At 39.6% G+C, this 27,641-nt stretch overlaps 1 protein-coding gene across 4 annotated transcripts in view; it reads right to left on the bottom strand.

Annotated features, from left to right (window-relative positions):
- Nucleotides 1-1,996: 1,996 nt before the first annotated feature.
- Nucleotides 1,997-27,641, bottom strand: part of gabrb4 (gamma-aminobutyric acid type A receptor subunit beta4) — an 80,685-nt gene continuing 55,040 nt past the window's right edge. For 2 of the 4 annotated variants that reach the window (XM_088399588.1, XM_088399586.1), the window contains 9 exons: nucleotides 23,130-23,221; nucleotides 14,616-14,683; nucleotides 14,196-14,416; nucleotides 11,390-11,472; nucleotides 9,319-9,456; nucleotides 8,505-8,657; nucleotides 8,176-8,432; nucleotides 7,596-7,685; nucleotides 1,997-7,156 (listed from right to left, as the gene is read on the bottom strand). In XM_088399588.1, the coding sequence (XP_088255714.1) occupies nucleotides 6,803-7,156; nucleotides 7,596-7,685; nucleotides 8,176-8,432; nucleotides 8,505-8,657; nucleotides 9,319-9,456; nucleotides 11,390-11,472; nucleotides 14,196-14,416; nucleotides 14,616-14,683; nucleotides 23,130-23,221 (1,456 nt within the window). In that variant the 3' untranslated portion in view covers nucleotides 1,997-6,802. Of the gene's footprint in view, nucleotides 7,157-7,595; nucleotides 7,686-8,175; nucleotides 8,433-8,504; nucleotides 8,658-9,318; nucleotides 9,457-11,389; nucleotides 11,473-14,195; nucleotides 14,417-14,615; nucleotides 14,684-23,129; nucleotides 23,222-25,198; nucleotides 26,291-27,641 lie in introns of those variants that run through there. The other 2 variants (XM_088399587.1, XM_088399589.1) reach the window with 2 other exon arrangements.

Raw genomic sequence — 27,641 nt, 5'->3', positions numbered from 1 at the left:
AATCGATATTTGACCCCTGACCTTCAATTAGTCTGACTAAATTGTGTAGACTCTCATTGTCCGAAGCTCATGAAGAGTATTTATGGGCATTGATCAACTGTTTGACATTTGAGAGGCTTTGACCTAAGGACAACATATTTCCTCATTTCAATACGGCTTTATAGAACAGGCAAATTCCATCGGTTTAAATTCAACAACATGGTTATATCACAGACACTGAAGACTCTTCTCCTCAACTGTCCGGCTAAAGGCCTTTCTTTCCTTTGCCAAATGCATTATTCATATTAAAACATCTATGTCTTAAAAAAGAAACCATATAAACTGGGACAGGGGTGAGAATGGGGGAACCATGTCAGATTTGTCTCTGGCTTCTTCTATTCTGGGTTGTTGGGTCGACGTTAAAGAGTCTATTTCTATTTTCATGGAGAAAATTTTGTCTTTGAACCAGTTGCCAGCCAATCACAGGGCACAAATAAATAAAAATGAATAAATAAACTAAAATGAATAAACTTAAATGAATAAAAAATAAAAGAAATAAACTGAATAAACATAAATAAAAATGGTGGCATGGAAATTCAAGTATCAGTATATCAGCTTTGTGTTCTCCTAAAGATGGTCCGATTGATATCATCATTATTTCACAATTGTGACATTTTAGTTTGGTGCTGTTGTCAAATTCTTGCAATAGGTTGATTGTAAAATATGTGTCTTGGCTCAGTAAAGGTTGTGGAACCACTTGGGGAACAGCATTTGATGTTTGAGTATTGAAATGATGTTTAAGCTGTTATCTCAAGGCATAGCGTGTCTTTAAATGTGGATTACTGCGCTTGTGTGGCTTCTTTTGTTCAAACACGAGCGTCACCACAAGTCAAACTGCCAGTGTCGCTTAAAGCTGGGGATTTTGCTTGCTTTGTGCAAAGCCTCACTTTTGCATTTTCTATGCGCTCATGCACGTCAATTACGCAAATCATGAGCCAACCATGATAACTTTAACCAACCATCTATATGATTCTTGTTAGTTTTTTAACGATTATAAGTGCACATAGATGTTACACACTCATTTTCCAAGCAGCTAATCCTGTTTGGCGGGTGGGGGGGATATGTTACAAGGCTCACCAAGGACGTGTCAGGCCAGCAGTCTATCACAGAGATAACACGCGTGTAGTCACTCACATTCACACTCACGTTCGCACCTTCCAGCCATTTCAAGGTCTCCGATGGATGACCATGTGGGGAAGAGGCCAAGGATGCCTGAGATGATTGCACGTGTCAGCTGTCACCGCCCTGCTTGTCTACATCTCCACATAGAACAATACACTCACGTTAGAAATCAATATGTATAAAAATTACATCATTTTTAAGGTTGGTTGTTTCCAGCACACCTCCTCCAATCAATCTGTAAAATCAATGATCTGCTTCCACCTGCAATTGATTGTTTGGCATGAGCAACACAATGTTTTCGATGTCTCACTCCCGCATGACTTTTTCCGTCGCTTGAAGTGCACTCCCATTTCGAGGCTCTTCTCTTCACCTTCAGCGCTGATACTCCACTTCAAGTGTTGCATCCTGGGGAGAGAAAAATCCAAATGGGTAAGCCTGTATCTACCGTTCTGTCCTTTACAAGAGTGCAAACGCGGAGTTTTAACGGCATGTCCTTCAAAGAATACAAACTCTGCTACTTAGTATGTCCTGGAAGTTTGGAGTGTCCCCCCAAAAAAGTTGCGGTGCCATTTTGTCCTACCTGCAGAGGAGTAAATCACATTTGCTATTGTTATTTACATGGGCAAATAGAATCAAATGATGCAAATATTACACATCATTTGCTATAAAAGATGGAGTAAGTTAATATATAAAATAAATGTTGATCTTAAAATTCCCTTACCGTAAATCTTCTTTTATGCATGGTCATCAGATATTTACCTTTTGGGGACTAAATTTCAGGCAAATCAAAATGGACAGTACTTTATTAGTCCTCAAAGGGCAAATGAAAAGCCAGTTTTTCTTTAATGTATAAGCCTTTATTTGTAAAAAGTCTGTTGTTTGAATGATAACCCTTTTTTAAACCACATACTTGAACACCTTGTATTTGTAAAAAAACAAACAAACAAAAAAAAAACACATTTTGTTTAAACACCTAAAAAAGCGGATTGACACCATAACATTAAATTTGCACTGACAAAATAAATAATACAATATCATACCACACAAATGTCGATTTCCATGGGTACCGATACTCCAAATGAAATCCAAACACTTCATTAAACAACAGAAATAAGCGCTCCAATGTAAACATAAACCCAAAAAAATGCAGTTTATCTTCCAGTGCCATTTATAGCTGATGAATTACATTTTCCTTCTCATGATTAAACAACAAGAATAACAACCCATGAGAACAAATACAACAAATAATAAACAGAGGAATGAAGCAAATTATTTTCTAATGTATAGTCTGAAAAAAGAAAAAAAAAGGGGCCGATTTGTTGATTGTTGTGTGCATATACAAGTGTATTTTGTCAATTTCCAGCAAAAAAAAAAAAAAATCTGGTGAGCTGGTCACAGAGATTTGTGAAGATTCTAGCAAGTATGGCCATACAGCAATCAACAACAGACCATAATAACCAAAAGGCAGCTCCTCACTGGACAAATATGGGAAACACCCACTCAGGGTGTCATCACATGGCTTATGTCGGACGCTACAGGTGGAGCATCCTTTACATCCTTTGTAGCTGAATGGTGACTGAAGTTGATGAGCATGCTGAACCTGATCCAACCAAATTGCGTGGTTGACAACAAGCAGGGAGTACATTTCTTTTGCGATTCGTACGAATCCCAACATGTACATTCCATATTATCTTAATATATGCTTCTTTTTTTTTTGAATAAGAAAGATTTGTTGAAGATTTAAATCGAGCTGGCTGTAAAATAAGTGCAATTTGAGCATGTAAACACTTTCTCATCCTGGCTGTGGTGATGAATCGTATGATGCAGAGTAAAAATAGGTCAAGAAAAGAAACCTTCCAGAGGTCATGCAAAAAAAGAAAATTGTGGTGTACACAAAATAATGAATGCACCAACCAAAGTTCTTCCAACAGTGAGAAGTCTGCATGTCAGCCTTGGTCTGGGCTTGGGTGGTGAAAATTTTCCTGCTTTGTTGCAATTCATGCTTGTTTTAAAGGGTGCGCTCCACTAATATTTACTTATTATGATCCATAGATGTCTTGAGGACATTTTTTTTTTTTTTTGGTAATGTCTTCAAAAGATTAGTCACTCTAAAAGGCTTTATTTACTTTTTGAATTGAAAGTTGTTCAGGCCAAATAAAATCCTCATAAACAGAGTCTCAAGAAATATGACATAAAGAAAGTCATACATTTACGAGAATAAGGTTGGAATATTACGACGTCCGCATTTGCCTTCATTACAGTAATTTTAGTGGAATATCATGATTAATATCAACTGCATGTTCCTGAGAAAGAACAACACTGTCTATTTTGTTGCTGCGTGTTTTTAACAAGTGCAGTTCCTGTGCAGGATGATATAACTTGATTTCAAAATCATCAGAATTTGATACTGTGACTTTTTTTTGGTCTAGTCTGTCAATCCACATTTACAGGAATGAATTACCCCTTACTAGCCTGGACATACTGTAGCTGAACATATTTACTTCTGCACATGTTAAGATCTATTGTTGGCAAGGGAGCAGCTGCACGACGACTTGGCTACGTACCTTGCTTAAGGGCACATATGAAGCTTTTTTTTTTTTTTTTTTTTTTTCTCGAGGAACAGGAAAAAAACATCCAACTCGCCTTCTTAAGGCATATCCTGCTCCTCAAAGCCTTTATGAGCCAGATTGGCCATAATGCCCTTTTCCCCATATATATCTATATATATGTGTTTAAAGAAGGAGAGATGAATCAGTGATTGGTTTGATGGTTGAGGTAAACACTGCAAGGAGGTTCGGATGCGTTGACTTGGGCAACGGAAAAATGTCATTCAAGTCGACGCCATCCTATTTGCTGACAAAGAGCAAAAGCTTTAAGCTTACTTTAGCTTTGCACTCGGGCTGGGTTTTGTGAACAGTCTCCACAAACTCATCACTGTGAGAGGACTTGTTGAATACTCCATTATTTTGTCAACACGCGTCTTTTTTTTTTTTTTTATCTTGATTTTGTTTGCCGAAGTATGCCAATGCCAGAGAAGCTGTCCATGCCATTAGCAGTGAGGCCAGTTGGTATTTACGAACTGCCAGTGTTTTTGTTCATGCATTAAGAAGTATTAAGTGAAAGATATCATATTTACAGTACAATTCACATGTAATTACACATATACACTAGAGGCAATAAAAATTCACATTGAACTCAGATCAACACTTTCCCTCCCCTTCCACATCTTGAACATGTGTTAAATGAACATAAGCGCTATCTTGTAGAAACATTTGTAGGCTACGAAGAGTAAATCTTAAAATATAAGGTCCTCACAGCTGTTGGGATGAATGTGCGAATTCCATACCCAGAAAGCTGTGTCAGGTAAATATAATGTGATGCATGCAAGGGCTGCTTTTGTTAATGTAAAGGAGAAACACATTTTTTCCAGCAAACATCCATCACATTGTCTTTTCAGAGAAATGAAAGAAAAAATTGTAAGATATGTGAAATGTACCTTCAAAATCCTTACCAACTTATTCAATACTGACAAAGACAGTGGAAATAATAAACAGAATAAGAGTGATTATGCATATCTGCAACATTTGTACATCTGTAATCACTAACTGACATCAGAAATATGTAAAAAATTAAAAATATGCAGAATTGACTCATGTCATAGAGTGGGAGTTATTTAGTGGGAGATTTAATCTCAAGCTAAAAGTTATGTAAGGTATGCATACAATTCTGTACTTAAATAGGAGTGTTAGACCATCCAGTTGCATTTGAAATCATTTCCATTTATATTTGCTGTGATAATTTTGGTTCTTGAACAGAAGAAAGGGGACGTGACATGGGCGGAGCTAGATTTTTTGCTGAGGGGGGCCCAGGGGTGGCCAAGAATATCTCAGGGGGTCTGCATAATACTTTTTTTTTTCTAACAAACCTAAAAAAATCTTTACAAAATGCTGATAAACATTTGTCATGTACCCTACGAAGGACAGAGGGAAATGTGGGGGGGGAAAAAATCCTGGAAAAATCATTACGTACCCAAAAGGCAATTATCTGGCCTGGTACCTGAGAGGTCCAAGTATATTTTTTGGGATGGGGGTAGACAATTAAATATATTTCTACTGCATATGATGCTCCTACAAACGCAATTGAATATGATTATCTTCCATCAAGATGATAAAAATGTCTGCTACACGGCCTTCTTGATGTTTCACCCTTTAAATCAAGTGTCCTTCTTACGGAGGGGGACAGAACAAACTAGACAAGAATGAATTTTCCAGTCTGAAGCAAACTCAGAGGCTACATTTTGCATGAGAGAGTAGAACAAAACAATAAAGATTTCAATTTGATGCAAACCTCCAACTCAGTATTCTACTTATGGGTGTGTATGTTTGATTTGAAATGTTGAATCCATCCCATCTGTGTTTCCTTAGTCCAATACTGAAGAGAAGCTCAATATACAAAGAAACCATAAAAACTACATAACAAAACTGTGACCTGATATGTTGACTCTGTTGAATATACATTTTTTTTTTTTTTTTTACCGTGGATTGGTTCCAACAAATCACAAAAAGCGACACATCACTCCTCCCAATTTCCTTTTTCACACAGCAGGAATGACGCCCATGAACGCCGCATCGAAAGAGCATGTAAATCCGTCAACGAGAGGAAATAAACAGTACAAATATACTTTCATGAGAATACTTAATGTTTTTGTTTTTTTTTACCCCCTAAACAATCAAAATGAGTAATGCGAAACGTTATCTCGTAATGCCCTAGCTTCAGAACATTTTCCAACACTTTGAAATCACAGTATTTTTCAAGACAAAATTATATCTACAATAATCAGCACTTGTTTCAAACCATAAATAAAAGTAGACCCCCGCCGCCCTCCCATCACCTGAAAATAGATTTTGAACTTGACTCTGGTGCACAAATGTGGTGGTCGAACATCACGTGACTGATGTCTGATCAAGAGAACACTACCATTTCAAATGAATTATATATATAAAAAAATAAATGAAAGAACAACACATTCCAAACAAGGTTGCTGTACATGGTGGAACGGGAGATTTTCGTGCACTTTGTATTCATGGGCTACATGGGGGGGGCGGGGACGGACGGGGGAGGTGTTCAAGGACCTTGCTCAGCTGATGCCTGACCAGACAAGCCACCACTGATTTCATGAGCTGCAGTAGAGGATTTCTGATTACAACAAGAATCAATAAAAAGTCAATGGGGGCATCTTCACTCCTTCAAGAGCTTTCGCTTCTCTCTTTTTTTTTTTTTTTAACTTCTTATTTTTCCCATTTTTAGTAGCAAAAATATCATGCAGTCTGTAGTTCCAAAAATCCCCACAGGGATCTCATATTTGTTTGTTTCAGGAGGAAAAAGGAACTCAAAGCCTTGAAATTCTTCTCACATTTTTTTCTTTTTTTTTTGGAAACATTCAAGTCATCCTATTAATACTTTGTACAGCAGAAAAGTCCTTCAGGTTTCAGGTGTGTGTGTATATATAAATATAATATACTGTATAGAAATATGCATATACATATGTTCAAACTGTATGTGTATACATATTTTGGATCTGTATCAAAGCCAATTTAATGTGCTCTCAAAATATGGCCCATGATTCCTAGTGGGATGCACATCAATTCACATAGTACAACCAATAGATTAGGTTGAAAAATCCAAAAGTGATAGGGAATATGACCCGGGACCACTTGTCAATGGTGCTTACATCTGACAGGTTTGGGATTTTCAACTTGAGCTTGGACGAGCGCCGCCGTAGTCGGCAGTTGGCCCGGCTCCGCATAGCGCTCCGATCCAGCGAGTGGTGGCTGAAGCCATCTCGGGGCGCCATGGGCTTCCTGAATTGGACCCCGGAGCTGTCAAAGGACATGACTGAATTCCGAGAGTCACTAACGCTGCTCCCCACGTCGGAAGGCATCACCTCGTTGTTCATTTCCAGAGTGGTGAGGAGAATGTTGCCGTACGCATCCACCTACCACACACACAGAGGAGTCAGTGTTGCCAAAGAGGATGCAAAATAAAATCCCGCAGTTGTTAAATCCCCAGATATTTAAAATCAAGCAGCGGTGATATGGAATGTTATTCTTAGCATGCCCAAAAAGAATTGCTTTTGCTTTAAAATATACACGAGTGAAGTGCAAAGCCTGGTTCCAAAACAGTCGGCATATTATGGGGTGGAGGTGAGATGTAAATCTATCATTTGTTTATGTGGTCTTTAGCTAAAAAAAAATAATAATATAAGAGCAATTTGGAAAAACAAATTCAAGCCAACCATTTTTGTCTGTTTTGCTTCTATCAAATTTACAATTTGTGGCCAGCAACTATTTTGGAAACAGTTTGGCAGTCAAACAACTTGAAGCATATGTGGTGAAAAATGGCCTACAGCTGATATGATTTCTAAATACATGTACCCCAACTTTTCTTTGTTCCTCGAGATACAGATTTCTTCGCTGTGTAAATGACCTGAAGGTGTTGCTTTGAAACGGCACGGAAATGGAGTCCTTGCAATGTGAAAAGAAAAAATGAAGAGAACATTAAAAGGACGAAAATACCGGCAAATAAGCACATTTTTCATTTGATTACAACAATGCATTAAACACACAATTAGTATCTCACACACACAAATAGGAGGCGTCATTCAATCTGACCATCCCACCTTCAAATAATCATCATTAAGTTGTATTTTGTCAAGTATGCTAACTTCAAGGTAGCGAGGGGGGGGCAGGTGAGAATGAATGAAGCCAACAGTGACAAGCACCTAAATAAGAAATGAGAATGTTTATACCAGTCTCAATGAAAAGGAGGCTATGCTCGATAAAAAGCAATCAGAGCTTGAGGGAAAAGCAATGGATGATGACTGTGTTGGCAAGGAATGTAAATAAAAATATATTCCAAAATATTCCACTTTTTTTTTTTCTTTTGACGTCTACTTAAAGTCTGACTGGCATAATGAAGTGGAACATAACGGAGGCAGCAGATGAAGATGCAAACCTGTTCCCTTAGGCGCTTCTCTTCGTATCGTGTGCGCTCATTGTTGACTTTATTCAGCCTCTCATTGATTTTCTTCTGTTGCGCCGGGCCCCGGCCAAAGAACACATAATTTACAAAGGCATATTCCAGCAGGGCCAGGAACACAAACACAAAACAGCCCATGAGGTAGACGTCGATGGCTTTCACGTAGGGGATCTTTGGGAGAGTCTCCCGAAGGTGGGTGTTAATTGTCGTCATGGTGAGCACCGTTGTCACACCTGAACGCAGAAAAATACACTAACCATCTTACGTTCTATCACATTGTCGATCTTCACATGGCTAAAACGTACCCAGGGCCACCCGAGCTGCAGAGGCATCATAATTGATCCAGAAAGAGACCCAGGACAGAATGGTGATCAAAATGGAAGGCATGTATGTCTGCAAGATGAAATATCCAATGTTCCTCTTAATCCTGAAACTCAGCGAAAGCCTCGGATAAGAACCTGTAAGCAGAAACAATAAAGTGACAGCTTGGATAAGATCAGGAAGAGTGAAAAGCAGAAAAAAAAAGGGGGGGGGGGGGGGGGAGTGGTGAGAGGTCCAAAGTCTGCACTTGACAACGTGCAGGGTAGTCATTTCTCCGTTTGTTCAGATGGAGCACTTAATTTCCCCAAAGCGATGGATTCCTTTCCAGGGACAAGTTCGATTCCAATTAAACATGGCAGAAAGTCGCAAACACGGCAGATTTTTCTGCAAGCCCCTATCTCAGCAGGCCGCTCCAGCGTTCCTTTGAGACTTGTCACAGAAAGCTGCTCGCTGTTTCCTTCTCCCTCCCTCTGTCCTCTAAACATTACTGAAAGGCCATTTTAAAAAAAGGTGATTGCAATGCACGGCTGCACACTAAAGGACAAAACAGAGTTCGAAGGTGGTATTTTAGTGGATTTTTTTTTCGCTGAGAAATGTCAAATAGTTGCACCACATTTTTTTTTTTTTTTTTATTAGTTAGGTTTAAACAAGAAAGCGCTGATGTAAAAAGCAATATAAGTAACCAGGCAAAAGCTCTCAGCTATATAAACTTATTTATAGTTTGCAAACTCAAAAAATGACACTAATAAATCTATGGTTATGCTAAAAAATATTCTTAGAGATAAACTTGGGGCTTACCTGTAGTAAACCTTACTTCCTTGGAAACCAATCGAATGCCCACAATGGAGAACTGAGGTAACTCTAACTTGTCCACACCCGTCACGGCGCTGTCCCCTCCTTCCCAGAAGAACACAATATCATCTGTGGTGTATCCGTCTGTCACCAGGCCCGGGGAAGAAAAAAAAAACATACGGTCAAGAAATAACCATGAAATGGCACAATGTATCAAGGCAAAGGTGCAGCGTGCAGACAACTAGTGGAGGTCCTTCTTGACGAACGATGCGCTCAGCTATAAAGTCATTCAGATCGGAGCAGATAGGTTGACTTTTGAAAAGCATTCCAGTGAGCAACGATATTACATCCCAGAATGACTGTGGAGACATTTGTTATTCCCCACACCAACTCTTAGCAAACATAGTGTCTGATGCAGTTACTCACGCTGGAAGGAGAACAGACATTCCCATTCTGGCTACCACCCACACGTTAACCGCACACTCCACCACACTTTGTTGCTAGTCTCCATCGCTTATGTCCTCATTGATGCTTACGAAGCTCTTTTTTTGTCGATTGGATGAGACGCAAGCGAGCCTCGCGATGGCTTGGCTAGTGGTCTTTTCACGATTCATGATGTTAACTTTGCCAGGTAGCTTTGATTGGGAGGGTATAAATAAAGCTGAGTAATTTTCTAGTCGACTAATCGCCGATTGTAGTCACAATTAATCGACTAGTCGGATCATGCATCATTTGTAGAAGCAGTTCAAGTCACTATTTACTATAATAATAATAATAATAACATAATGATGATAATAATAATAATAATAATAATGATAATAATAATAACAATAATAATAATAAAAGTTTGAGGTTGGATATTTTGCACTCATGCAGACCAACCTGTTTTTTTTAAAAAAAAAAATTATAAAGCCTGGCTACATCTCATGCTCATCTTGAGCGACATCCCCTCCTGCCTCCCACCTAGCATGAATATTCATCAGCATGTGTCAGTTGGCTGTCCTGCACATTCTCAGCTGGCAGCACAATCAAATGTGATCACAGTTGTAGATTTATGTCAATGGGACAGTGTGCAGTCACTGCAGCGCGCTCTCTCACTTTTACGACATTTTGCCTTCCACTCGCGACATGTCCAAAGTCGTCACATTAAATTCACCGAGAGGGACCGGGGGAGTCATTAGAACTGAATCCGTCTCTGGATGTGCAGGGTGCCTAATCAATCCAACTGATAAGAGTGCACTGTTCACACCCAATAAACGTAAATAAAAAATATTACTGCAATGGTTTAATTACTGTCATAGATCCCGAGGGTAAACAATCAACAACTACAAGCACAAATATAATGCAGCATATTGCGCAAGTCCAGTGATTGATAAATTCATCAATAAAAATGATCACACAATACAATTTTCATTACAGCAGCAGCACCCATATTTTCCTCCTGGACGGTGATTCATTTAGAATCAAATTAAATATATGAATAGAATTTTGATTATGAACTGGTTGGGTGTTGTGAAATTGGTCAACTATATATATATATATATTTTTTTTTTTTAAATTGTAGAATGAAACCATTAGCCATTGATCCACAAATGCTAAACAGAAAGCAACGACAATCTACGATCGAAATATTGGCTTTATTCTCTTATTTCTATTCAAACAAAATAAAAAAATGGAAGCTATTTGTAGTAAAATGTACTCAGCACTTTTCTTCATGAGTCTGGATTGCGTCTAGATCAAGTTCAAGACGGCGCAAAATCAATATTAATCAGCACTTACTGCTTGTACAATATGTACTTTTTTGCCACGTTTATTAAAAATAAAAGACATATTGGTATGTGTGGTGAGGGTAAGCACCAGTAGACGAGTGGGCAAACTGTGGTGGCCTCGCATTGATGTATTTATTTTGACAGTTAAGTGGGTTGTATTTGCTTACCTGGCTTTTTTTTACCTGCCAGAGTGCAAACATGTGACAAATACATTGCACATTGGCTTAGTCGATTAGCGACAGCATGCCGTAGTTCGTCATTTCTCAGGTATATTTCGGAAGGTGTCGGACGCTCTGGCATTTACTTACAGCTTTCAATTTCCAAGGTGCAGTTCTGTTCATCAAGAGGGTATCTCCTCAGGTCCATCATGCAAGCAGCAGTAGTGGTTATTCTGTGGCAGAAAAAAAAAACACACTTTGAAAAGATTTCTCCAAAAAGTCATGGAAGAGGAAATGTCGCAAGTATAAAAAGTCTACACACCCCCTGTTCAAATGCCAGTTTTTTGTGATGGATAATCATTATGACACGTGTAAAATATTTTTTTTAATGCAACTTATTTAGGTAAATGCTGACGAGGTCAGCATCCACAGCAAAGTATAAAAAGTCTACACACCCCCTGTTCAAATGCCAGTTTCTTGTGATGGATAATCATTATGACACATTTTTTAACTTATTTAGGTAAACGCTGAAACAGCATCTTCCTCATTTGAGAGCGACGCAGTTTCAAAAGAGGCAAAATCGAGACCCGAACACGCAAGCTGATCATATCGGGAAGCAGGAGAAGAAGCCTAGTAAACAAAATATGTGTGACCGGACCGGCCGGGGTGCGATATCTATTATTCACAATGACACTGAGCTGCATTGTGCTGCACAAGCATTCTGCTGCTCAGACTGCATTTGTTAGCACTCTGCTGTGCTACACCTCCCCGCTGCCTTCACAGCACTCCTCCGCTGACTGCATACAGCGGGGCGACACACTGCTGATACACTAGAAGAGGAAATAACATCACACCTAATTACATTCATCGGAGAGGTCACTTGGCAATTAGACTTCCCATGTAAAAAGTTGCAAATAAGCAACATGGTCATTAATAACATTCTTCCATTCAGGGGAAATACTCTATGCAGTATGAAATCTAAAATAAGATCATGACTAAGTCAATTGTTGCCTTTCAGAGGTAATCAAAAAGACTTCCTGTCAACACGAGCTCCCGGTAGCAACTTGGACTAATGGACAGAGAAGAATTTTTCACCCCCTTGGCACTTTGCACAAAAAGCCCACAATGAGTAAAACTGGGCTTAGATGTGACCGCTAACAAGTCAGGGGGAGAGCCAACGTTGAGTAGGTGCCTCTCAGAGAAGGTCTGGGATTTGGAGAAGTGAGTATATATGGGTCAACAACGTTCAGTCCCACTATAATCGGAGTCTGACATGAATTGTAGAACTCACGAGGATGACGTGCAATGAACATTTGGAGTCAAAACATCAATAGTAAAGACAAAAGTGTATTTGTGTTCATCAAGCATGCATTTATTGTAACCCGTCTCTTGTCTGGAGGTGGACTCCAGACAAGGAAGAGTGTGTCAGATGCATGAGCAATACTTCTGACACCTACACAGTCTGCTTGTGCAGCTTGCATGGAGAGAAAATAGCGGAAAGCAATTCAGTGGGAAAAAATTTTTCTAAACTATAGTTTGCATTGATTCAAAATCTGAAAATGGTCCTGAGGACAGAGCCAAGGTCAATCTGTTAGTAAGCGTTATTAATAACAAACAAGCACCTCTGCAGATGTTCGGAGGAAGAGCTAATGCCAGAATCCGTATCAATAAGATTCCCGTTCCTTGCAGCACACAATCAGCGGATGTGCAAGTGCAGGTGTAATCCCATTTTCTTCTGGCTCACATCCAATCTTCTCAGCTCATGATAGTACTTTTATGGCTCCAATGGAACCTTGCGTACCCCGAGTGGTGCAGCTGGGAATGTTAATTCAGATTAGGAAGCCATGCTTTTGGTGGCATTTCCTTCCATTTGATTTTAGGCCAAGAATCAAAACAAGAATTGCATTAGCATTAGCAAGTCATATACGGAATAGCACTTGAGTGATTTATCGACTCAAATTGTGATATGCAAGTAGCATGTCTCGGTTTTGTTGTAATGAACAAGTTAGCCTTTAGCTGTAAAATCGATGACCTCTTTGGGCACAATTATTTGAAGAATAATTCATCTACGTTTACCTTAAGGCTTACATATTGTGGATAGAGAAAACAACCAGAACAGTGAAGTTACGATCGATTCAATGCCCTAAGAATAATACAATGACCTGGATGGATGAGCATATTCCAAGATAGCGTGGAATAAACCATATTCGCTAACACAGTGCAAATCAGATCCAGTCCCTTCAAATAAACAGACAATATTTGAAATGCTACTATTTTTAACTCAGTTTTTGGCATCTTACAAATAAAAATAACGGGCAAAGCAATTGGAGTCAAGGATTGTAATCCTGCAAAATTTCTGTCAGAAAATGTCCAAAATTGGAAAATAACATAGATTTTACTATTGAAACATATAATTGCATACAATAACTGCATCCTCACTGCCAAACCTTGAATATTCACCTCAACGTTCAACTTTAGGTTCTCTACAGACGGACGCCGTTTCTATTTTGCTGCTACCTTTATAGATAGCCTTGTAAAAAGTCATAAAAGGAGATTTAAAAAGAAAACTTTTTTTCCTATTCCATCTCTTTCTTTGTCAGAATAAATTCAGTAATTCAAAAAGTCTGAACACTGGTCGTCACATTAATTATTCATCCCTTTGTGTGATCTAAACCTTGTCACTTTATTCATAGAACAAAACATATTTCCAGCTTCATCCACTCCTCTACAGCATTTTATTTTAGAGACTTCTGAAGAAAAGCACCTGAATTAATTCTGATTTTGAAGAAACCGCAAAACACTGGGTTCGTTTTTGCATTCCCAAAGCCAGGGATCTTAGATCTTCTAACTACTACCACAAATATTCACAGCATCAATCAAAAATTAGTGATCAATTTTGATCCAGTTCTCGGAACTGTACTTGCATCTAGTGATTGATCGCAGTGCTTTATTTTACCTCAGCCCGTACAAGACGGTCCCGTCAGGGTGAAGTCGGATCATACGGTTTTTAACCGTCACTCCGTGAAGAAAGGACTTCTTGTCGTTCAGGAAGTAAGTGTCTGGGAGCCAAAGCTGATCCGCCACACGGTTATCCAAAGTCAAGTTGAGGTTCAATTCACCATAGGCCAAACGTTTATCTCGCCAACTTTGCTGGAAATACATTGTGATGGTATAGTCCTGGAAAATGGGGAAAAAAATGTGGTATTTTTAATAATATTGTGCATTAGAGTGTTTCAAAATTCATATCATCATTCATAATGGAATAAAACGTATAACCCGATATAACACTAATGCAACTTTAATACATTTTGAATGTTTCATTAAAACTGAAGATGACATCATGTATGTTGTGATCGCACGTTGTGAGACGACTCACCATGTTTACTTCTGAGATGGAATCGATGCTTGCTATGTTGATGCTCATCCAGACTATGACTGGAGTACCTGAAGAAAGAAAGGCAAGCAAAATATTAAATTAAATTAAATCTGTATGAACTTGTGCTGCAAAAATTGTATCGTAAAACAAACAAAGCTACTGTTTGTTCATGACACAACGTAAAAACGCATTCATCCATGCTAATGCTTATCCTAGAAATTCATGTAAAGTAGCGGCAAGAACAAACTATGCCTCATTTACTTGATTGCAGTGCATCTTGTAAACAGCAAGTTGCTTACATGTACTTGAGACCTCTTAAATATTGAGACAACTTGGTTTACAAGGGGAATCCATTTGCACTGAGCATGTCGCAAACTTGCTAACAATCAACGGGAGCTGACTTCAAGAAAAAGATACTTATCATTGTCATCCATATATAATATCATAATTTATATATACAATAATAAAATTATTCATGGATAAAAAATATTTTTGATATGACTGTTTGCCCTCTTCTCCAATTCCAGTTTATAAAACAGGCTTCAATTGAAGTCACAGAATATAAATAACTTGGTCCGAAAATATATCAATAGGACCAATTATTTTAGTTTTAATTAGCGACAACGGAAAGACCCTAGCTGTGATAATCATGCAAGACATGTCATCTCATATCCAGTGGCCCTTGTCTTCCCAATCCCAAATGCCCCAAAGCTTTTGTCATATTCCCTGACCCTCTTTGCAAAACAGAAACAAAATGGGTGGGGGGGGGTTGAGCCATTTTCCATTGCGCTTTGAGAAGGCAACCAGTAACAGCTTTCCCGAGAGATGTCAAAGTACATTTATTTGCTACATGAAGAGGAAGTGAGAAAGCATCGTCTCGCTCTCTGCATATTTGGATGCCGCTCTCGCTTTGTGAGAACAGCGTTTCCCAAAAAAAAAAATCTGCTTTAGCTTCACTTGTGGCTTGCATGTCTTATTTTGAGCCACAGTGAAGATAATGCACTACTTTAGTATTACAATGTTTTTTGCAGGCTTGATCAAACAGGCTCAATTGTACAATTATTTATAATCAATCACTTTGATTGGGGCACAATGATGCTAGCTTCATTTGTTACTTTGACATTGTAATCCCTATGACAGCCCTGAACAACAAGTGATCAATTAAAAGCTTAATTTCTCTCATTGACCATGTCCTCTGATTCCACACTTGCATTTAGACAATTCCAAAATGCTCTGTCGGCGACTTGCACAATTCTAAATAAACCCGGAGTGTATGCGACAGACATAAAAAGTGCCCACGCATTGCAACGTCAGCCCAATTGTGATAAGTGCTGTCACCGGTTGTCGATAGTTGCTAATGTGGTTCCCGTTAGTCTGTCAAATAGTGAGTGTTGCTCATTTGGCCTGCACCCAGCTAAACGGCGGGCGAGGACTGCCACACAAATAATCATTCATAAATATCACAAATAAAATACAATAATTAGAAAGAATATTTGTGATTGTTGATTAAACTTCATAAAAGAGAGCAAAAGATAATCCAGCTCAATTTTAGATGTCCATTGCTAAATACAAAGCATTATTATTATTAGTTTGTGAGATCTAAGAATGGCATCCCATTGCATTGGACCTTGTTTGTTCAGGTTAACAATGTTTAGTCAAGCTTGGGGTAACACAATAAGTCTACCATTTGGATAATTACAGGCTTTATCAGTTGTCAAGGTAGTTGAGTGCTAGTCTGCCAAGGGAGTGTTTGAATGAGAGAAGAGCACAGGTTGGAGTGAATCCTTCATCACACTTCTAACGTCATGAAAAAGAAAGCGTTTGAGGAGAAAAAAAAAAAAAGGATAGCTGGCGAGCCAAGAGTATGGAGAGTAAAAGCACCCCGCTGTTTTCATTTATTCGGTTTTTGATTAGACATTTTGGACTATCGAAGAGTATCGTGTTCAAAAATTGTTATTAGTTGTGCCAATTGGAGTTGTAATGAGGATTGCAAGTGTCTGAGAAAAACAGCGCTGCAAATCATGTTCATCATCAAAAATCCCAAAAAAATGCTTTATTATCAGAGTATGTTAGAATACTGCAAATTTTGCTATTGTTGAATTATTTCATGGAAAAAAAAGTCATTCAATCAAATGCAAATAGTGTCCAAAGAACAAAACGGTAAATATGATCATCAATGCTCATCCTCGAAGTCACGACGCTCACATTTTATGCAAATGCACGCTCACAAGTAGGATTTATTTCAATTTCAAATAGAGTATGGCGTCATTCGACATATTTTGCCTCTCGAAAAGTCGACTGAAAACACATTTGCTGGACAGCAAAGAAAACACTCTGCCTGCCTCTTGTAAAAAAGAAAAAAAAACTCAGAAAATAAACCTATTGCCTAGCAACAGAGGGCTCCATAGCAACGGCGCAGCATTTTCCCTACAGTGTTGCAAGATCAGCATGATTTATCCAGTCGAGTGTGTATTTGCTTTTGTTTTCAATGGCGGGCGAGCGAGCGAGCGCACTCATGAAAGCCTTTTCCTCCAGAATGGAAGGACTAAAACAAGATGTTGCGCCAAATTCTTTCCCCCACATTTAATACAGTGTTTCACATCAATTATTTCTGCCTCAGCAGAGTGAAGCGAGACAAAAACGGCTGTGATTCAGCAAAGACCACAAGCTTGAAATCAACTCCCACAATTTGGGCTATTGTGTATCCATCCTTACACAAATAAATCATTTATTATGAACTGATCCATCCGTCCATTTTCTACTTTTCGACTAACTCAGCTGCCAGCTCACCCCTCAAGAACATTTTGTCATTTGGATTCAACGTTGAAGTCGTCAGCCAAATATGCAACGGATAAAAAGTTCTTCCAAGCGCCACACATCCCAGAAGAAAATCGGTATTTTCTCTCTCTGTATTAACACGACTCGACTCTTAAAAGTGAACATTCCATTTTTTATGCATATGGAGCCTGCCAGTATAAAGTGTAAATGACTAAAAGACCCTGTTTAACATCACGATGCGGTGATAAAATATTCAAACGAGACCCTTGCTGCTTTTAACTTGATTAATATATATAACCTGATGTTGGCTCAGCGTCGGCAGTATAAAAAAAATAAAAAATCACAGCATTGCATCACTGTCACAAGCGGTCACAATGTTTTCCCCGCTACTTATAAATATTTACAGCGGACCTTGTTTTTCAAGCGAGGCCTAATTCAAGACAGCATATTACATGACTCCAACATGTTTGGAATAATCAATACTGTTCAGTCCAGATGGAGTCCAAACTTTTCCGGTACTGCAGTTGCAGTGCTGTGCTACGCAGTAATGAAGATGCTGCTGCTGCTGCTGCTGCTGCTGCTGCTGCAGCCACTATATGCTGAATAAAAAGCAAACCATGAAAGCAGCTCTGACACAGCCAACAGAAAAAGCCAGAACAGAAGGCAAAAAGAAAATGATGAGGTAAAGCAAGAGAGCAGAGGCACTACATCACCACCAGTCAAGACAGAGGATAAGTAAAGGTGGCCTCATCTTATCGTCTTTTCCTGTCACAAAGCTCAGCGTTGATGAATGAAACCTACTTAAGAGTTTGGAGGAAAAAGCTACATTCTTTTGCTTTTTTTTTTGCATACACTCATTTTGTCATTGAATTATGAAACGCTGCAACGTATCATAAATCACCGTCCCCGCTAGAAGCTTTAATAAAGCAACCTCAACTGGCTTAACGGGTGATTAAAAAAGTTGATTTAGTTAGTATGTTAGTATTTAAGCAATGACTCATTTATATTTAATTGCAGAAAACTGCATTATCAGGTACTTGCTATTTGTAATGTGTACTTGAAATATACCGCGCAAAACACTGCTTAAAAAATTGATGGTCACGTATGATAAAAAAAGCGATTTTTTTATTTGCCGTCATAATTTTGATATTTATTTGTAAACTCATTGGTTAAAGTGTCATTTATTTTACAGTGTTTTATGCTACGGCAATTTATTCACATGGCTTCATTTATTCGTGGAGCGGGCGCAATGAGTGTTAATCAATGCATGTCCCTTTTATAATCTTGAGAGGGGAAAAAAAAAAGCAGGGGAAGGACAGCCATCGTGGGTTCTTTTAGCTGACGCCATCTTGCTAAAGTAATCTCTTGAGTAACCTTGCATGTAACCTGCAGTAAATCCCATTTATAAGACCTGCCAAAGCGACATGAACGATGTAGTAAAGGCGGCAGGTGTGAATCCGCCGCTATGTTTACGGTGAGCGTAGAAATCATCGCCGACATTTTATTCAAATGTTAATGATCACACGATTATGATCAAGACCACAGATTATCATCAAGTTGTTTTTAGCTATGTCAATTTCATCTTACGTTTTTCCCGTTTCAGCCATTAAAAGCAAAAAACGGACAGCCGAGTCAGGCAGGTTGAGATTAAAAAACTTTCAGATCAGAAAAAAACAAAAGAAACAACATGACAAGTAAAGCGGAGTCAAAGTGACAATAAGTAAAAAAAAGAATTGACCAAGAATATCTAAAACAAGCAACATCAATGTTAGAAAATCAACATCAAATATCTTTTCCTTCAAAAACACACAAAAAAGTGGGATTCAAATTTCTGTCTCTTAAATCCTTCACTTGTGTGTGAACGCACAACAAACACACACCACGTCAATGCAAAGTGAATTGCAAAATGGAATACCTAGCATGCAGATTCCCTCAAAACTATCCAACCCATTTTTTTTCCCCTAACACATTCTATCAGCATTTTCCAGCTCCATTTCAAAGTTGCTGAAAACAACACTCTGAATGAGAGGATGAAGTATTTCCCTTCTCCTCCACGCTATCTCCTCGCCACCTCCACCCAACCCGTCGACATGCACACCTCATTTAATTCAAATGGAAAATCTAAGTGAAGGGAAAAGCGGGCAGCTTGAGCATTTTCTCCCGTGTTTCCTTTGTAATAAATCACCGGGCGTTCTCTTTTCATCAGGATAGATATCACTTGTACATGCCCCAACATCCATTCTGGGATTCTGACAACACGCTCCTTGTTTTGTGCTGATTGGGCATTACTTTGCGACTGAATTACAACGCTCTGCACTATCAGCTCATATGCAAAGCAGTCGTTACCTCCATTTTGACACGTGGCAGCCCGGGAGGTTACCCTGACTATTGTAAAAGTGTCCGGCGTGCTCGGAGGAACTGGCCGCCATATATCATTTAGTCGTTGCGGCTACCAGAATGCAAGTTGCCACTAATGTCCCGGCGAGGATCAATCAGAGGTCATCTGAGCAGTACAGTCCAATTCCACACCCAGACACAAAAAAAGTGAGATGAATATACTGTCTGGCTCTCTCTTTTATATTCAGTCAATTACGTATGTGTCAATTCCACACACATTGCTAAGCTTTGGTTTCATGCTTACATTTAATGCTTTTCCATTTGAAATAAGATCAAGCTGCAGCTGGGACTCATTTAAGTCAATGGGAAATGAAATCAGGAAAAAGCCCGGCTTGGGAGTGGAAGAGACGGTGGCAGGTGATGGTGTCATGGCTGCAGGCGGGAACTCGGATCGGAAGGGGGATAAAAAAGTCTGGCTCTTGCATTCCACTGGTCCTGGCACCTACTGATGCTTTTTAATGTCCGAGATCATTAAAGTGTCACATGTACGCTAATGCTCTTTCAGCCATTAAAGCTTAAGTGCATTGTGATGAATATCTAGTCCAGGCATAGAAAAGATGTCCCGTTTCAACATACAGTATACGGCACACTAAATTTAAGTCTTTTAATGGACATGTGTAAAAGTCACATTATATGTGATTTTGGTGTTTTTAAATGTTCAATTCACGTCTGTTTGCTTTGATTGACAAAACAACAGAGAATACGACACTAAGTGTGCTTTGGAATATTTTTTTTTTTGACTCTGGATTAATTGTGATTATAAATCCAACGATGTAAATATTCACTTGGAAGGATCCAGCTGCTTCCATAATAGGCAACGTGGCATTCGCGTGTGAATTTCTTTGGCAAGTCTTCCATCTTAAGTCGATTTTCTTCTACACTATTTACTCAGTGATGATGCAAGCGATTTAAGATGAAGGAGAGAAACTTGCGAAGTGGTTTACAAAGTAGAAACCCTTAAGTAAGTAAAACTCTCGAGGGGGGGGACTAGCTCGTTTACCTGCTCATTGATTAGAAGCGGAATTTCTACTGTACATTCTGGACTTGAGGTTTTTTTTTTGCTGCTATGCGCCACAATGACACAAATTTTTACGTATCGACAGATCTTACGTATCATGTCTAGTCTTATCAGCGACACTTAACTAAGATAAAAAAAAGCGTCCCTTTACAAGGACAGGTGACTTGCTCCTGCAACCCAGAGAAAGCCCCCAGGGACTCAAACAGTCATCTCGTGCTTGGGTTTTTACTCTCAGCAGAGCAATTCATTACCCTGACGTTGCAATCCCAGCAGCATACTTTTCTCCCTTCTGTGCCGTCTGTCTAAAACTACAGAAGTGATTATTTATTAATACAAGTTGAACTGAAACCTTTTCCAGCTTCACCACTGCAATGCTGCATGAGCCGACGCTATGGTTGCAAAATATGCTAGCATGCACGCTCTTGGCAAAGTGGTGGAGGCTGTTATATTTTTTGGATTGTGCTCATTCAGTAAAACGGCACTTCTGTTTTGCAAATCTTAGGTGTCCAATATTTGGTTATCTCATTAAGCCACTAGAGCTACAGAGAAAGCTTGCATTATTTAACGTGGAATTTTGCAACACCAGTCAGCTGGAAAGTTCATTAGCATCCAACACAGCTTATTTTAGGGTGTCCGGTTTGTTTCAAGCCTAAACATGCTGCCATCACACGTAATCAAATTTAAAAATGCATTCCTTCTTCTAGGACAAACCCCTCCCTGAGTCTTTGCTCAGATTGCCTTCTGGACATGTGTCGACAAGATTTAGTGGGGCTTGCTGATCATGAGCAGCATGATCAGCAGTTGTGTTTGAACGGCAAAAAAAAAAAAAAAAAGCTCCCCTGCAAATTTAATACGCAGACTGTTGTCTGCTAATATATTTTGCACGGATCTGGTTCGATAGCATGGTGTTTTACAGAAGAGCATGTGGAATATCTTTTATGGTTTGTAAATGACGGATGGTGAGATCATAAAATGACAACCTGGGTTGAAATATGTCCATCAGAAGGACGAATCTGACGAGTGTACACAGTCCTAATAAAAAATAAAAGATGACCTCATCATAAGGTTGGAATGTAATATCGGCGCCAAAAATGTTTTCTCTCTTATTAGTCGTGGAAATTTTCCAAACACTTTAAATGGACACACTGTTTTGTTTTGATTTTTTTTTTCTTCCAAGAAATTATTCACAATGTTCCAAATGGAAAGAATCGTTGCAGCTGCGAGAAGTCGCCTCTCCCAAGCCTGAGGTTAAAAAGCTGCAAATATTCAGCCAGTACCGCCAACAGAATAGCAAGGTACCTCTAGAGAGAGATCATATCTCATCACTTCCATGACCGAAATGCCCATCAGTACTTCCTAGCCACTAATGTCTCAGTGATGTTGGGAAGCCAAGCGCAGTTATGTCTGCAAGCATATCACATGACATTTTCCGGAAGCTAATAACGGTTTGGTTCCATTCTGCGGTCGTTTGCAGACCCTCACTGACGATTCTAAATCATGTTCATAAAGCTTACAAAACATCCTTGATTAACTGAAGACTTTCAATTGTCTATATGAGCATCAACATTTAATATATGGCAGAAAATCATCATTTGTTGAGTATCAATTGTAACATTTGTGATTTCCTTCACCGTAAATACTTCTTTAATTAATTTGTTTGGATGCAGTTTAAAAAAAAAAGATGGGCACAGGGATGTGTGATCCAAGCGAACAGAAGGATTCAATAAACTTGTTTAGCAGAGAGACATTCAAATTAAATTAATGCGGCAGAACATGCATGATCGTAAAAATTTGCAAGCAGCTTTATCCTGATATGTTTCCACTTACTGTACGTTCATTTCTGGTTGATTTAAGTGGTGAAGCACAGACTATTGCATTCCTTACACTCGTTTAATTAACATCACACTTCATTAACATGTCCTTTTAATGAAAAGTCTGCTTTGCACCACCGTTTGATTTTTTTTTTTTTTTTTAAAGTGGCGTAATGGAATCGGTTGCAATTTGCAATACAGATTTTGGCTAGTTTGTTGGGCTAGTTAACGGACTTGTGTGATCACATTTGGATTAACAATTCACTCCTTCCAAAGATGATGATCTAATGCATTCTCCGTGTTTCTAGGGCAGCCATCTTGGATATGTGACCAGATGCATAATAATGACATGGCCGCAATCATTTCAAAGTAGTGTTTCGCCACAGGCAATTTCTCGGACGGATTCTCAGAGGGGTGACTCACGGATTACACCGCACGGAAACTTTGTCTCGGAAATCCACTTGATGGAAAAGAGCTGGAGACCCCAATGCGGACGGTCAGAAGACTTACCTCCAAAATCAGGCCTTAAACGGATGTCGTATCCCTTCAGCAACTTGTCCACGGTAGTCTTGGCCACAGACATTCCGGTGCTTCCAGTGGAGCTAGAGGCAGAAATCAAAAATTAAAAGATTTACAGATGGCTTGAACCTGACTCTTTGTAATGTTTTAGCAACTTTACACCTAGAAAAAGACTCTGACTACATTTTAAACGCCAAATCAGTCTGTCTGATCTGTGACGCAAAGTAAATATGTCGGGACTCGTCTTTTTATCAGAAGAGAGATGCTTCGGATCTCAAGAGATTGAAGATGACGTCATGTCCATTTTATGTTTCAAGTGGGATTAAATTCAAGTCAAATGTAAAGTCAATACTGTGACTCAAAACAACTTTGCAGATTCAGACCATTGTCAATCTCCCAGCAATCTCTGTTGGGTTTGTGATGACGTATAGGTTGGAGATTTGCAAGCTGAGGTCACATTGCAAAAAATCAAGAAACACTTTGGAATTGAGCCGTTCCAATTGCCAGAAAAAAAAAAATACAGGTTGCATATGAGCAAAGAAATCCAATAAGAAAAACAGGATTTAAAAAAATAAAATCAAGTTCATGAGGTTGTCGTCATAATTAATATGGAGATAATATTTAAACTCAATCCAACAAGAAATGTGTAACTGACATTCCTCCTACTTTTGAGCCAAAACCAAAACAATAGAAATCATGACGTGAAGAAATGCACAGCAACAAACAAAGCATCAATGAAAACAGGGAGTTCTGTATCTTCCCAACAGATTAGTTTGGGCTGAATCTGCACTCTACCATATCATAACACGCACAGGCCACCATTATGTATATTCATGTCATCAGTTCAAGCGATGAATATGCAGCTGTCTAGGATTTCATGGAAGCAGGTCATCCAAAATAGTAAACGTTCCAGTCATGAGGGTGCATTTGCATAATCTCATACAGGGTTACAAAAAAAAAAATGCTGTCTGTGGAGACACAGGTTAGGTTAACCCGAGAGACAGAATATCCCTGGGAGCATCATTTAGTCAGCACTGGTCTGACTGACATCTTTAACATTGGTGCCATGACCTGCAGCACTTCAACCAAGACCGGCGCTCCAGCTCGTGTGGAGGGTGTGGAATGGGATTTCGTTACGAGGGGGTGGATAGATAGATAGATGGATAGATGGATGGATGGGGGATAAAAACACCTCCGCTGGTAGGAAGACTATGAGTGAGGGGATTCGCTGCTCAATTAGCTCGTGCAGATGGATGCTCAAACAGAACCTATGGGTTGGACACCCGAGGGGATGAGAGCTGAGTGACACCTGACAGAATTGCCCACCTGGCTATTTTTATTTCCCAATTGCGGGATTTATTGGAATAGAAATGTTAGAAGGTGCAGCTGAGCCTTGAGAGATGTTTCTTGAGGCTGCAGACATGGAAAAGGAGCAGGCCACAGGGGATGGAGGCACACTACATCACTGGCTTTGCCGACAAAATTAATTGTCGAGGGGATTCTGCATGCTGTGATTATGCTCTTCCGGGCTTTGTGTAATTCAATGAAAACACTTGAAGGTGAAGAGAGAGGATATTTAATTGAAATCCAACATAGTGCCGCCTGGCTGATGGCGAGGATGACCGGCGAGGGTTATTCATCTACTTGTGCTTGATCGAGCCAGCATTTATATGGAAACGAAGATGCAACAATGCTTACCGGTGGCTGTAAAGTCAAATATTGATTTTTTTTTTTTTATTCACGTCAATCAAATCATCCGACTCATCCAATCAACGAATCAGCGCCTCCTGCTGAGGTCTCCCTCTTTAAGTGGCAACCTTGCACTCTAATACACATAATTATGAATATTGCATTTTGGTATCGAGGAGGTGCACACATGGCGCGCGCCACAGCGGCGTCTAATAGAGCGTGTTGGAAGCAATGGCTCTAATAAGAAGGCCCGCGCACCCCTTTAATGCGATTTGTCACATCTCAGCCTCTTATTGACCGATAATCACATCAATTGGTCTGAGCGTTTTTTTTTTTTTTTTTTTAAATCAACCCGGGCGACGTTTTCTTACCTTTGAATAAAGCATGCGAAGGACAAAGCCGCCAGAGCAGAGAAAATTCCACATAATTTATCTTCTTGACGACCCAACATCTCCACAAATCCTTATTTCTAGTCTCTATAATCCAACCAGTCCCGTGGTCCCTCCGGCAAATGCACAAACTAAAAACGGGCAATGGGAATAGAATGTCGAATAAACTAGCCTACATCTACGCATACGACGTCTTCAAGCAGGCTTCTCGGTGTCAAAAAAAATCTTAATAATTGGCCCCCGCTATGGAAATCCGTGCAGGTCACAGAGCCCCTCGACCAACACCAACAGATCGGACATCTTGCTGAAAAACAAGCGCACGCACTAAATCTAAAAGTGTCAAAAGGCGATGGCAAGAATGTCGAGAAACAGACAGAAAGTAGTCTCAAATCGGTGGATGAAATTTCCCGGTCCAAGTGTGCACAAGAGGCATGGTTGCAGCTGCAGCGGCGGTGCTACGGGAACCAGCGACGTGCTGTCGTTAAACCTTGATTTCTTTGAGCTGGGAGCGGTGGACTCAAAAAAAGAAAAATGAAATCTTCATTCCCTGCTTTCCCCTCTTGTCGCTGCTGCAGATGATGATGGAGATCAGCGCAAAGTCACTGAGGGGAAAATGCACATTGGGGAGGAAAGAAAAAAAAAAAAGGCAAGTGGGTAATATCTGATGCAGACGTCACAACAGCCTATATCACTGCTCTCATGGAAAGAAATTCCCCTAATATGACAACGCATATATTAGAGATTCCCTTCAGAGATGCGAAGCCATTAGAAGAAAAAAAAAAGTCCACTTGTCTCCCGTGCACGTCCAGCCTTAAATGGCGTTTGGACACCTTAACGAGGTTCACCGCTCGTCTCCTCCTTGAAACACTGCACAAGTGACAGCGATCCAGAGACATATGGCGCAATATTTTTTTTTCTTCACCTCTCATCTATTTTAAAAGTTCTCAGGTCTGAAGTGAAAATATCCTGGCTCGAGGGGAGGAGAAAGGGGGGAGGGTGGGTGAGGGGGGGGGACACCTAAGGTGAATTCCTTCGCGAGAGCCCGCTCATGCGCTCAGCTGCCTATTCTTTCTGAAATCTATGTACTGCATGGCGTGGTGTGTGTTATCAACTTTTGCAGTCTAACAACAACACCAAAAAAAAAAAAAAACACGTGCATGCCCCCCCTGCGTAAAATCAGTGTTTTACGCACGGAGCGCGCATCCGTTTGGATGACTTATTTACATTTTTTAGACATGAACTCAGCAAAACCTTCGTGGAAAGAGCTAACAAGCAAGCGCGCATCACCATTCAAGAAGCATACAAGCTTGTGTTTTATACAGAGGAGGAGGTTTTCTTCTGGGATCGCTTTGCTGTCCAGTTGCTAAGCAACCCCATCCGGCACTGATGCAGTTGTGGTGATTCGAAGGCTATGCGCAAAGGCTCATTTAAATGAATAGACCCGCTACTGTCGCCAATGTGGTGTCAGTGGGACAAAAGCAGACAGCAACTGATTTACCGTGTTTCCATTTTGTTGAGAAAAAAAAAGGGGATGGGGTCTTCACAATAAAATCGACGTACAGGAAATAAGACATGGCAGGGGCCGCTATTACATCCTTCTTGTGTTTCATCATCCTCATCACGTTTTCATGGTTGTTGCCGGAACAATTCCAATATTCGAGATGTTTACGTCGATGTTAATTTATCTGCGGATGACGAAACAGCACGAGCAAAACAAGAAAGGGAGACGACTATAACCAAGCTAATGTGACTTGCCAAAAGCGCCATGTTTTATTTATTTATTTAGATATTTTCGCTTACTCTCTCATCAATACGCCTTTTTTTGGCAGATTAATGTCTAATAGATAGATTTCCTTGACAGTTTTGGCTTTCTTAAAAGTTTTTAACAGAAGGTACTACAATTTTTTTTGGTTCACCTGCATCCAAAATGATGAAATACAAAACAACCTCGGACAAGCAGAGAACCAAAAGTCCGCAAGGTCTACTCCATCATGCTTCCCATTGTTTGGGAAGGTGTCATTTCCAATATAGACAAAGTTTGGAAAATGGAAGTGAGAGGCCACGAGTGCTGCATTGTTGTGATTCAAATCTGGGTAAAAACCTGCAGTTTTATATAATGCCACCCAAAGGAGGAGCAGTTTATGGAAGTTACTGTACATCAATACCTAGTTAGAACTTCTGCACTGCATCATAGATTAAGGTGCTCCTACTTTTTAGCCTCAACACTATTTTTTTTTCCTTGAGAAATGATTCAGAGTACATTTGTAATGTACCTGGTCACATATGGGTACTTCCTTTCATAAGTCGTTAGCTATAATTGGCATTGCTAAATTGCCGATTCAAGCTCATCCATGTAGCATGCTCCCCTACTTTGCTTCATTCACATGTTGCATAAGACATGTGAGTTACTGGGTCAACCTTGTTC

The sequence above is a fragment of the Syngnathus floridae genome, chromosome 15 (genome assembly GCF_059516105.1).
Source record: "Syngnathus floridae isolate MCC-2025c chromosome 15, RoL_Sflo_1.0, whole genome shotgun sequence".
NCBI classification, from domain to species: domain Eukaryota; kingdom Metazoa; phylum Chordata; class Actinopteri; order Syngnathiformes; family Syngnathidae; genus Syngnathus; species Syngnathus floridae.
The sequence above is the reverse complement of the archived record's forward strand: the minus strand, read 5'-3'. Positions and strand labels throughout refer to the sequence as shown.